The 13,049-nt window shown below is 34.8% G+C and overlaps 1 protein-coding gene and 1 non-coding gene across 3 annotated transcripts in view; both read left to right on the top strand.

Moving 5' to 3' along the window:
- Gtf2e2 (general transcription factor IIE subunit 2) overlaps positions 1-13,049 on the top strand; it is a 76,348-nt gene that overhangs the window by 25,979 nt on the left and 37,320 nt on the right. For both annotated transcript variants that reach the window (XM_003474876.5, XM_063240116.1), the window contains exons 4-5: positions 7,733-7,840; positions 9,717-9,899. In XM_003474876.5, the coding sequence (XP_003474924.1) occupies positions 7,733-7,840; positions 9,717-9,899 (291 nt within the window). The remainder of the gene's footprint in view (positions 1-7,732; positions 7,841-9,716; positions 9,900-13,049) is intronic.
- On the top strand, positions 1,896-1,998 carry LOC134474036 (U6 spliceosomal RNA). Its single transcript, XR_010044604.1, has one exon. It is a non-coding gene; the product is annotated as a U6 spliceosomal RNA (small nuclear RNA).

Genomic DNA, 13,049 nt, shown 5'->3' with positions numbered 1-13,049 from the left:
TGGAAGTCCGTGGTGCATTTTAAAGCACTTCCATACAAGTAATTAACGTGAAACAAGTTTTATTGCTTAAACAAGTCTTAAAAGCACATCAGATTACCTTGGAAATTCTCATTTCAAGGATGCCTTTTTGTGTACTAGCTTCTACTTAGTCTTCAGCTGACAAATGGGGAACACGTTGGAACATTGTCTGCTTTGGTGTACCTGTTTCTTGGTATCATTCTCCACCGTGGATATCTGCCTGTGCTGTGGGCCTCTTCCTAGACTGACAGTGCAGCCCAGCATCTGTAGTAAACGCCGAAGTTTGGAAACCACTAGCTTCCCTTTGAATTTATTCTGGCAATTAATTTAGAATTTAGATGCTAAAGTCCATAGAAATTAAATATGTTGCCTCATATGCTCAAGTTCTGGTCTGCTGGGTCTGAATCAAGAATCTGGATTTACTTACCTCTTTGGGAGGTGGGGGGGGGTGAGAAGATGGTGTCTCACTGTGCAGTTAAGACTGGCCTTGAACTCACTTTGTAGCCCAGGCTGATGTCGAACTTGCAGATTTTTTTCAAAGGTTTTACTTGATTCTCTTTTTCCAGTGTATTTATTAGATGAGTGGAAGATTGTGAGAAAGAATCCTTACCCACATATAGTTTCTATTAGTCCTTTAGGTAGTTCTCAGTGATGCTCAACACTTGCTGACATTCTTCCCCATTCTCAGGCCAAAGCAGTGTTAAAGATTTCCTTTTCACATGATTTGTTTCCCAAAGACTCAGTTTTTCTTTAAATTCAGAGAACTTCAAATCAGAACATTTTCAAGGAATTTGAAATCAGGACTTTTTTTTTCTTTTTTGCTTCCCATGTTCAACTGCTTCTTGTTTCATTGTTTAAAAGAGTCTGCCAAGAGGGCTAGTTTCTGCAGTCATTCTTACATTTTCAAAACCTGTGATTTTCTTGAAAATATTTCTGTAATTCACCTTTCAGCTTAAATGGTCTGTTGATATAACCTCAGTTAAGCCACTGATTTCTGTGTTTAGCAGGAAATTGTACTGTTCAAGTGCAGTACAGTTGCCTTTGCTTAATAAAACAAATTATTGTTGTAGCATCCTTCAAGACATTTTCCATTTCATTTCCAAGGGTTTTAGATTCTTCTACCTCTCTGAAGAAAGCAATGCTTTGTGATATCAGGATTTTTTTAAAACCAGAGGCAAAACTTTGCCTTGAGCCAATCAATCATTGATAGGATCAACACAGTTGATCCCTGCATTGAATCTGTCCGGCCCTTTTCTTGTTTCTGGCTCTTCCTTTGTAGAACAAAAATTTTTCTTGAAATGTATCATCTTGTTAAAAGTTTTTACAAGATTATTGCATAACAAATGTTGATAGAATCTGTTGATTTGATTTAGATAAACAGCTGTTTCTCATTTTATCAAACAAGGTTCTTATATGGCCTCTCATGATGCTTGTCCTTATGCATGCAAGGCAAGTACTCTACTACTGAGATGTAGCCCTAATCTTTCCCCCAAATAATACAGACTTCATTCCATTTAAATTGTGATTCTAGGAAGTACTATGACTTGTCCAGTGGCTGTGATTGTTTTTATGATTTTTCAGTTTTGTAAAGTGTATATTGTGCATGGTGAAATAGGATGTCTTAGTTTACAACTCATGGTTATAAACCTTTGATTAGTAGTTATAAACCATTGATTAGTAGTTATTACTACAGTGGTAGAGTTTAGTTTTGTGTCTATTATTGCATTGATCAGTAAAATCACTCAGCAGATTATGGTTCTTTATTACTGACCTTACTAGAATTGTTCACGAACCTAGGTATACAAATTTCTTCCATTAAAATTTTCAGAGGTCATCATACTGGATTGTGAGACATGTTGATAAAAAACAAGTGTTGTGCTCACTTCAGCAGCACATACTAAAATTGGAATGATACAGAGAAGAGTAGCATGGCCCCTGCACAAGAATGACACGCAAATTCATGAAGCATTCTATTTAAAAAAAAAATTATAAACCCAAATATCAAGTTCAGTCATCCAAGTATTGTAATCTTCTTTCTATTTTTCCTCACAACCCAAAAAGTTATACTTGTAATCCCATTGAGACATTATTAGAGTCCCAGTAAATTAATTTTAATCTACCACCACCAGTGCAACCCATGGGCAAGAGTAAAAACACCAAGACATATTCCAAGTTAAGGGCAGTCAAAGGGTCCTAAATTCATTCCCCATAAGGACATGTGGACAAAGGCCTATTATCTTGTGAAGAAGGGGCTGGTTCATGGATGAGTGAGGATGGCGAGAATTAGAGTAATTTGAGCTGGCTGGCCAGGTGCAAGATTGGCATCTCTGTAAATTGCAGAGATAAAGATATGCAGAAGGATCAATTTACATAATCCAATTAAGGTAGTAGTGGAATTGTTTAGGGGTGCTATAGAGAGGGAAATACTGTAGCCAGCTTTTTACACGTCAGTATAAGGAAATGAGTCTCCAAATAATCGAAGTCACATTAATTGTTTGGGGTTCAAAGGGAGTCACTGGAGTTGTCTTCCACAAAAAGTGTTAATTATAAAAATGAAGACAATACAATAATAACTAACTGAAAAAGTTTGAAAAGGGACCAAAACATCACAGCTTAAAACATACTTTTTAGTGGTACTTAGTTCATAAGTTCAGTTCTCTCCACAATTTTGGTTGCAGACTGAATTAAACAAGAAACATATTTTCCATAAAGTCAACATTAAACCTAAATGCTGAATTTGATTTGGTTCTCATCCAACTTGGTTTTGGGACCAGAATCATGGAACGAATCAAGTTCGTGAAGTGAGTTACTTCTATTACTGCATTATCTGTGTTTTACAATAGTTAGAGCAGCAGAGTACAGGAGTCATGGTGCATAAAAATTCTTTGTTTAGAGTGAGCATTTCCTTCACTTTTTGTAATACTGCTAGTGAATTTGCTTCTGTAAGTCAGTTGACACTATTTAAAAAGGAGATTGGAGGCTAAAATTTGGGAAGGGAGTTTCTGACATTGTCACGTGCTGTGCTCCCATTTGTACAGTGTAGCTTACCAGTTATCAGTGTTCTCACCCTGTTGTATCAAAAATTGATAGTAACCTCAGCACTGTGGCTGTTTGCACTGTGCCATGTGATGCTAAAAGATTTCTGTTGAAATTGTTAGCAAAGCTATTTAGTAGCAGTTGTTTGATACTGTGAACATTAGTATCATATGGTATGTGAAGCATGAAAAAACAAGGCCTATCTTTTTTAAATCATAATTTCCCATGGGTCCCCTTCTGGGTATCTTCCCATCAGAATTAAAAGCAACATACCATAGCTATATGTGTGCACCCATGTTTATAGCAGCATGGTTGTGATAGCTAGATCTTGTAAACAACCCAAATGCCCATCAACTGAGAAATGAATAAAAAAGATGTGTGTGTGTTTGTTTTAACAATGGAGTACTGCTCAGCCACAAAGAAGACTTTTATAGGTAAATGGATACAATTTGAGAGTACTGCCAAGTGAAATAAATAAGACCCACATGTGTAAACATTGTATTGTTCACTAGTTTGAGAATCTGAATGAATAAGATCCAAAATGTACAATAGATACTGTGAATTGGGGAGAAACTATTCGGAAGAAAAAAATTGTGATGGGGGAAAGGGTTAAGGAAGAAAGGGAAAAGGAAAAAATATATACACATGACAGTTAAGATAGTCATACAGCTAGTTTCTCTTAGTTCGTTGAAAAAGGTTTGAACTAGTATTGTTTGAGCAGTGTTTCAAGCCTGTATCTTGTACTCTTGACTGGCTACTATAAAGATAACAATATGCAGTTTGTTTGTTTTTCCTGATAGAACTCATGACCTTGAGCTTGCCAGGCAGGTGCTTATGCTACTGAACTGAATGCTCTGCCTATGCAGTGTATTATTGTTACTCTCCTAGCCTGTTACAAGACTGTTTTATTGTGATTTTTATTTTTTTCTCTTTAAAATTAAAAAATGATTTCCTATGGAGCCCATGGGCTTGTGGAATGCTGATCTGTCTATCTACCTATCTTATCTATAAACATGCTTATAATGAAACAGCTCAGTACTTTTTGTAAGTCAGGAGAGAAGACAAGAATAGATACCCAATTGTCAAAACTTAAGTGTTCTGTTATACTAGAAGTGCTGCTACCAGTAGGCAGAGTAAGCCCATGTCATAAAGTCATCATGTACAAGATCAGTCTACAAAAATCAATTCCTGTAAATTTGGGGGGAAAAAATCAGAAAATGAAATTATTAAATGCAGTGCATCAAAAATCATCTAATATCTAGGAAGAAACTTGACGAAGATTTAATCTTTTGGGGGTGATATTAGAGATTGAACTAAGTCATCATGCATCCCTGGTAATCCCTTCTACCACTGAGCTGTAGTCCCCTGGCCATTTTAAGTTTTCTTGCTGTGCCACATGGGGCTGGTCTTGAATTTTTGAGTCTTCTGTCTCAGTCTCCTGAGTCCTGGGATTATAGGCATGCACAACCAGACCTGATTGGAACACTTAATTTTTTTTCTCAATTTTAAAATCTATATTTTTGCAACACAGAGTAAATATATTCATTGTGGGGAAATTGGTGTATATATATAAGTGTGTGTGTGTGTATATACGTTCATGCAGTTACTTATTTATTTATATTACATCTTGATTCTTTTTATTTCCCACCCTCATGTCCCTACTCCCAGATCAGTTTCCCTTCAGAGAACTAACCCTTATTGATCCGTTGTACAGTTTTTTTTAGCCTCAGTTCATTAATTTCTGCTCTTTACAATTTCTTTCTATCTATTTATTTTAGATTTTGATTGTTTTATTTTTCTAGGAGCTTGACATATATCATTAGGTTATTTGGGATTGCTCTGTTCATTTTATGTGTGGATTTACAGCCATAACCTTTCCTCTCAGAACTGTCCCCATTGTGTGCCGTAAGTTTTGGTATCTTGTTCTTCCATTGTTCTTTTGCCCTGGAAAGTTTATTCTTCCCAGATTTCTTCTGTGATCTATTGATTATTCATTAATTATCATTTAATCTCCATGTGTTTGTGTAGTTTCTGTTGCTGCTTTTGCTGTTGGTTTCTAGCTTTATTCTGCTATGATCTGATAGTGCATGGGATTATGTCAGTTCTTTTATATGTATTTAAGCATGCTTTAATCACATAAATGTGGTCTGTTTTGGAAAAAGTTCTGTGTGTCGTTGAGAACAATCCATTCTGTTTTTAGATTAAATACTAAAGTGCATTTTTTTTTTTTTTTTAGAAAATGCACTTGAAGTCTATTTCTTTTAATGGTGTGGTTTAACTCTGATATTTCTTTTTTTTTTTTTTTCCCTCTTGTTGAACAGACTAATTGTGAATGGTGTATTGAAGTCCCACACTATGATTGTATTAGGAAACTCTTAATTTTTAATCTCATCTCACCAACTAGTCAGTTTGTGTAGTGAATTTCCATTTTATATGTCAGTTTATGAGAAAGTATCAAAAAAGATTATATTTTTGACAAATTGATTTTAAAAAAAGACTAGAAGCTTTGAAGTTTAAGAAATTGTTTCTAAAGATTTTATGATATATAGATATGGAAATTTTTCTTACATAGTACTTTGCAAATTTAGAAATCATGTGATGGTGAAAATAATTTTGAAAACGTTTTCAAAGTACTCTTTACAGTGAATTTCTTTTAAAAAGCAGTAACTTTGTTACATTAACACATGGTTTAAATGGAAGGTGTATTTGAAGGAACAGATTGTTGATTTTTAAAAAGTAATTGTTCTTGAACTAGGAGTAGCTTCTATAGTTGAGTATCTAGCAGATATGAAACATTTTCCTTTTTGTAAAAAGAAATACTAATTCAGCTTTTAAATAATCATTTCTTAAAGCACTATGAGTTCTATAATATCTGCATTTTAAAAGTCTTCCTCTTATTGTATTTTTATTTTTTGGTACTGGGGATTGAACTCATAACCAGCAGGTGCCAGGCAGGTGCTTACACCACTGAGCGAAATCACCAGCCCTAGGTCTTCCTTTTTAATATGAAATCCACCACCATTCATCTGATTCTAGGTGAATTGTAGTATCTTGCAGAATGCAGAAGTGAAGGAAGGGGTGGAGTAGTCCTGATCTGCTGTGTCATGGGGGATTTCTAGTCTTCCTTCAGCATTCTTCTGTGCATGTCACTAAGTGTATGTCTCCTGAGGTAGCGCCTCTATTTTTTTTTAGATCTGCCCTTTCCAATAAAAGATGTATACTTTTTTATGCTTTTTAGAAAATGCACTTTAAGTTTCAGAGCAGTTTAGATTCACATATTTAGATTCACATATATAGATATATATATTTGCGATACATTTCCTCTGCCAGTCTTCCCCAACTGTCAGTAAGCCACACCAAAATAGTACATTTGTTACCATTAGTGAACTACACTGGCATGTTATCATTTTAAGTACATAGTTTATGTTAGAATTCACTATCAGTGTTGCATATTTTATGGGTTTTGACAAATGTATAATGATATGTCTTCACTATTACAGTATCATAAGAGTAGTTTCACTGCCCCTAAGATACCCTGGTGTTCTACCTTTCTGTTGCTCCTTTCCCTTAATCTGTGATAATCACTAAATTTTTTACTGTCTTCATACTTTTGCCTTTTTCAGAGTGTCATATAGTTGGAACCATATAATGTGAGACCTTTTTAGATTGGCTTCCTTACTTAGTGATATGCATTTGATTCTCATTTCTATTTAGTGCTAACGATGATCTCTGGATGTACAATATGTTAGCCGTTCTCCTACTGAGGGACATTTTGGTTACCTCCAGATTTTGCTACTTAAGAATAAAGGTGCTATAAACACTATTGTGTGCATACACAAAAGGTCCGTAATCAGTAGATTGATTGGATAGGTAAGAATGTGTTTTAAATCCTAAGAAATTGCCAAACTATTTCCCAAAGTAGCTGTATCATTTTGTATTTTCACCAGCATTGAATATATCTTGTTCTACCATTTCTTGTTCTACTCCAACATTTGGTGTCTGTGTTTTTTTAACTTAGCAATTTGTCCTTGACACCTTATGTTTTTTCTTAATGTCTCTATAGAACATAGAGGTGCTGCAGTTTAATTAGTCCCCTCTTGATGGCAGCTTGGGTTATTTCCACTATTTTCCTTCTACAAACAGTGCTGCAATGATTTTTAATCATTTTCTGTTTTGATATATTTGTAGGATAAATTCCTAGATAGACAAATGCTGGGACATTTTGCCATCCCTAGGGTTTGTACCATGTGCTGTCTTACCAGCAGTCTGTGACAAGGTGTTTCCTAATAGCCTGATTAACCAAAGAAGTCATTAGACAATTAGAGATTTTTCTAGTCTAATGGGTGAGAAGTATCTTAGTAGAAATTGAACAGCTTCATATCTGTAAGGTTATTTGCATTTTTTGTTTGTTTGCATATTTGATTTTTGGATTTCTCAAAATATTAGTTCCTTATGATACGTGTTGCAAATACTTTTTTATAGGTTATTTAATTTTATAAAGCTGTGAGTTTGAAGCTGGTCCTGTCTGGTTTTGTAGTCCATGCTTCTCATTACTGTTAGTTGTACTGCCTCACAAACACGTGTTGTACATTCCCAAAGATTTTTATTTATGTAAAACTTTGATTTAATACATTTAGCATTTAAAAACTCTTCTAATGATAATTTCTTCCCTCAATAGACCCGACATCAGCGAGGAGATACACATCCTCTAACTTTAGAAGAAATTTTGGATGAAACACAGCATTTAGATATTGGACTCAAGCAGAAGCAATGGCTAATGACTGAGGTAAGAATGGGTTTATAAATATAGAAAAATTAGTTGATTACTGTGAAATATTTGCTATAACTAGAGTGCCTTTTTTTTTTTTTTTTTTTTTTGGTCTTAGGGCTTGAAAATGTGACATATTTATTACGACTAAGAGTGGTTTTTGTTTTTGTTTTGCTTTGGGTTTTTGCCTAGGGCCTTGTAGATACAACATAAGCACTCTACCACTGAGCCATCCCTAACCCCTAGAGTGTTTTTAATGTACTGAAATCTGGTTACGCCTTTTATTGTTTCTTAAAAGAACTTATGAAGGGTCTTTGTTTTTTTTAAACATACATACTTCTAAGTTGTTTGACTTGTTGGTTTTCACATAATTTTATGTATCTGTTTAAAAATCTTAAAAGTTAGAACTTCAATATAAAAGTTGTAAAAAAGTCAAAGTATCATATCACTTTTATGTTTACAAAGTTTATTTTGAATATCTAAATTTATAATTTATATACTTATAAATTTTCAGTATGTATGTTTTAGGAAAAGTAAATGTAAGGTAGTATAGGGTTAGTAAGACATTTTTGTTGAGCTGTTACTAATGTTATGACTTGATAATCATTGCCTCTAAGGGGTTAGAGATAAAATCTTGCTATGTAGTTCAGGCTAGTCTTGAGCTCCCTACGTAGCCCAGGGAGCTTGTGGTGATCTTTGAGCCTCAGTCTGGTGAGTGCTGAGTTTATAGGCATGCACCACTGCATTTGACTGGAAATAACATTATAAGCATTCATAGATTTTTATGCTTTTGAGTTTATATATTTAATGACATTGAACAAGAATACTTTCTAGGACCAGTGATTAAGATTCTGAAGACCAAATGAAAAATTCCTAAACTATGCTTAATTTATTTGACCAATCCAAAACATAGTTCTTGATTGTTATAATATAAAATGAACCAGTTAATCATCATAGAAGCTCCTGGTCCCTTCATATCATGCATGGAAGGTCATAGTCTTTTAGGAACTCCTTGGCCATTACCAGAAGCAGAACCACTATAATATTGTAACCTCAAAGTGTCCAGACTTAAACTTGCACAGATGTTGTGAATAATGGTAATATATATATACTATTGATATACAAATTATGGCAGGTCACACTTAAATTTGGTAGTTTATCTAATGTCGGAATTTCATAGACTTTCCAACATTAAAGATTATTTTTATTGTGTTACTTTTCTGTTGTCCCTCTTTTCTTCATGTTTTGTTTCTCCTCGCAGGGTCAGGTTTTGTAACTGTAGAAAATACAGTTGTTGCTCTTTCTTACAGAGCTTTCTTCTAGATACTACTTGTACAATAGCACTGACTAGGCACCTAATTATGTTCTTTAATTCTTGAGTTCCAACATGGTTTCATTCTTAAGCTGACAGTAGTAAAGTTCATGTACAAACCAGTCTAGACCTTTTCAGTGCTTTCTATAACTGCTAGGACTGACTGCTGATTTCATCATCCTAGGGTCATATTTCTCATGTAATGCCAATATATGATGAACTACTATGGAGATGCAGTGGGTACTACAAAGTTTACTTGGTCTGTTACTATTAATAGGCATAATATTGATTCTGACCCATTTTGTTATCTTAAAGATTCAGCTTTCCTTAAGGCAGTTGTTATAATGGTTTTTTACCCCCTAAATAATGTATGTAAATAATATGTAAAGAAGCATGCACGACTGTGATCTTTGCCTATTATTCTGGGATTCTGTGTATCTGCTGTTTTAGATCTTCTAATTCATACAAGTTTTATTTTGTCACTGCACTAGGTAGTGTTATATTTTTGAATAATTTGAAATTTAAGAATGTATGTGTAAAGTTTTCTTTTGTTAATATATATACATTATGTCATTGTTTCAGGCATTAGTCAACAATCCCAAAATTGAAGTCATAGATGGAAAGTATGCGTTCAAACCCAAGTACGACTTGAAAGATAAGAGGGCCCTACTTAGGTTGTTAGATCAGCATGACCAGCGAGGATTAGGAGGAATTCTTTTAGAAGACATAGAAGAAGGACTGCCTAATTCACAGAAAGCCGTCAAGGTGATCTCTCTTTTCTGTGTTTTGATGTAATTTGAATTAATAATGTTGTGTTCATTTTAAGCATAAAACATTTTAAAATTCTCCATTTTATATACATAGAGCTTTAATAAGCTACTTGAAGATGTGAAACTTGCATTGCAGAGCAGGAATGAAGGTAGCTATCTTTATGTAATTTAATGGTCTCCTGTGTTGTTGTTTTGTGGTTATTTGATTCTTTAGAATATTTCTGGAAACTGTTCCTCAAACAATTAGTGTTTTTTGTTTAAGCTGCACTTGTCACTAAGAGTTCCTTTGATGACAGTGGTAGACATGCTTACTTGAGGAATTAGATAGAGGCATTGTTAAGGTTTTTTTGGTCAAAATGTCTTCCAAAAGCTCATATGTAGAAGTCTTGGTCCCCAACCCCAGTAGCAGTGTTTAGAGACGGGGTTTGGGGAAGTGATTAGACTGTAAGGGTTCTGATCTCATGAATGGATTAATCCATTTGTGGATTCATAGTTTTTTGAGTTTTGCAGGAGATATGTTACAAAAATGAGCTCCACTTTTTAGCTGCTTTAAAAGAGCAACATTTTCTGTTTGTGCTTTGACCAGGATGTACTGCCTGGAAGAAAGGAGGCCAAGAGTTTGTGGACTACAAGTCCACAGTGACAGAAAGCTGTAATAAGCATTACCCTTGAAGCATAAGCCTGCATCCAGCAGTTCAATCACTTACTTTTCTACTGTAAGTTTTATTTTAGCACTATAGTAGCTGACCGTGCCTCTCAGTACCTTTCCCTGAGGGATATAGGTAACTGTATATACATTTACCCACTTGCTATGACAAAAATAAGGATCGTGCACATGTGCAGAAGTGTCAAAATGGGATTTGGACCCACCTTTATGCTCTCATTTTGCATATATTTACTAGAGCATCACAGAAGCTCCAGTAGACCCACACCACTCCAGGATTTGTTTAAACAAGATTTTTGATTTTGGTGGTAGAAGTAGCACAGTTCAGTACAATGGCACGTGAAAAACCAGGTTTATAAGTTTTGGGGGTGGTTAAAAGTGAATCATCAGATTATTCATGCATGGATGATGAAGATGATCCATTATGTTAAAATATATATGCTTTCATAAAAGAAGAATGATGATGGTGACAGTGATGACGATGATGACTTTGACATTGGTTATGTGAGCCAAAGTTTCTGTGATAATAAAATAGAGCTAGAATTGACTTACAGACACAGGGAATGCAAACGTCTTTGATTCAGGTGGTGAAGAAAACAGCAATGTGAGTACAGATTTGACTAGTCAAAATGTTACGAATGGCCATGCAACTAAATTAAACAATTCAGTATTAGAACTAGGTCTAATACATGAAATGTATTGCACAGAATGGCAGCACTGAATGTCCAACCAATCATTGTTGGAAATTGTAACAGACAAAATGCTGCAAGATGCTGTAAAATACACAGAGGCTGAAATGCAAGTAAAATGTTCTGAATGCACCAGTAGTCATATTCAAAAATATATTTATTATGACAACTCACTAATTGAACTGAAGTCTGCACAGATTTCTCATCGGTGATCACAAGAAGGTTATGGACTTATGGAAAAACCAGGACCAAATACGGCATAAAAATTTATGCCCTTGTAGATGTGAAGACTTATTCTTTCAGTTAGACATTTGTCATGGAATTCAGCCATTAGGTCCTTATTCATACAGTAATAAATCAAATGATGTTGTGGACTCACTTGTTACTCCCGTCTCCCAAACTAAGTGGAATGTTACACTCAGGTGTTGGTTTACTGGTTTCTGATTGGTGTTACGTTTGCTAACAGAGTACAAATTGACTATGGCAGTAACTATACACAGGAAGAAAGTAGAAATTCCAAATGAAATGTAGCAGTTTCAAAACAGAGCATTGCGTTGTACAGTCTTTGAGTTTCAGAAAGATACAGCCTCATATATAGCAAAGAAAAGCAAACTGGTACTGCTAATGTTAACATTTTGTCAAGATGGAAATATTGATAGGGAAACCTCAACAAAATGGAAGCCAGAGTTGGAGACTTTCCACAACAAAACCATATGTGGAATAGATGTTGTTGATGAGTAACACGGCATCTATGATGTCACTCGAAACCCAAATCATTTGCCAATATTTTATTTGATCCTTAAACATGTGGCATAATAGTTTGATAGTTTACAAGGGAAATGAGTGCAAAATATCACAGAAATTTTCTTAGAGGATTGAAACAGGAGCTCATTAAGAGATTATTTCCAGCAGAGGATAAACTAAATGTTTCTGCCTAGAGAACTACACAAAAAAATGATGGAGTACACTGATAGGCCGACAGGTGAACAGGCAAGGACAGCATCACAAAGACCTACCATCACTATAGATAAACAAAAATGATGTCAACTGGGTCCCACAAGAAAGTACAGGAAAACAAAACATACATACTACCGGTGTGATACTTTTGATGGATCATGGCGGTTGTCATGTGTGAAGATTATCGTGGGTGTGACAGTTGAAGTAAAGTTTATTTTCTGTGGTAGACTTGGATTTGTGTTTCCACTGTAGTTCACATTAGTTTTTATTTTTGATGCTATCTTTCAGGTTTTGTAAACAACTAAACAGCTGATGTGAAAATGTTGATGTCCATTTTAAGCACTCATTACATATTTGATACTATATTTTGACATTTAATTCCCTGCTAAGTGCATATTGCAGTATAGTAGGAAGCTCCTGACAAAACAGGATGAAAATTGACGAGACAGCCACATAGGAAAAGAAAGCCTAAGCACATGTGCTGTTTATGTAAATGAGATGTTCACATGGAACATGCAGTTGTCATGTGTAAAGACTGCCTTGGGTCTTTATACATGTCTTGAAGCAAAGTTGACTTTGCGGTGGAGTTCTGTTGGTATTTTCACCGTAGATCATATAGAATTTATTTTTGATGTTATCTTAGGTTTTGTAAGCAGGTAAACAGCTGATGTGAAAATGTCTGTCTAAAAGTAAGTACAGTACATGATAAGAATTTTTTTTTTAATTTTATTTAAGGAGAAAAGAAAAAAAAGCAGAGAAAGGGTACAAGTTATACAGATTTGCAGAAAAAAAATGAACAGTAGGAAATCACTAGTTAATGGATTACATACTGTCA

This window comes from Cavia porcellus, unplaced genomic scaffold (assembly GCF_034190915.1).
Source record: "Cavia porcellus strain 051 isolate PalLab524CR breed Dunkin Hartley unplaced genomic scaffold, mCavPor4.1 scaffold_29, whole genome shotgun sequence".
Classification (NCBI taxonomy): domain Eukaryota; kingdom Metazoa; phylum Chordata; class Mammalia; order Rodentia; family Caviidae; genus Cavia; species Cavia porcellus.
The sequence above is the reverse complement of the archived record's forward strand: the minus strand, read 5'-3'. Positions and strand labels throughout refer to the sequence as shown.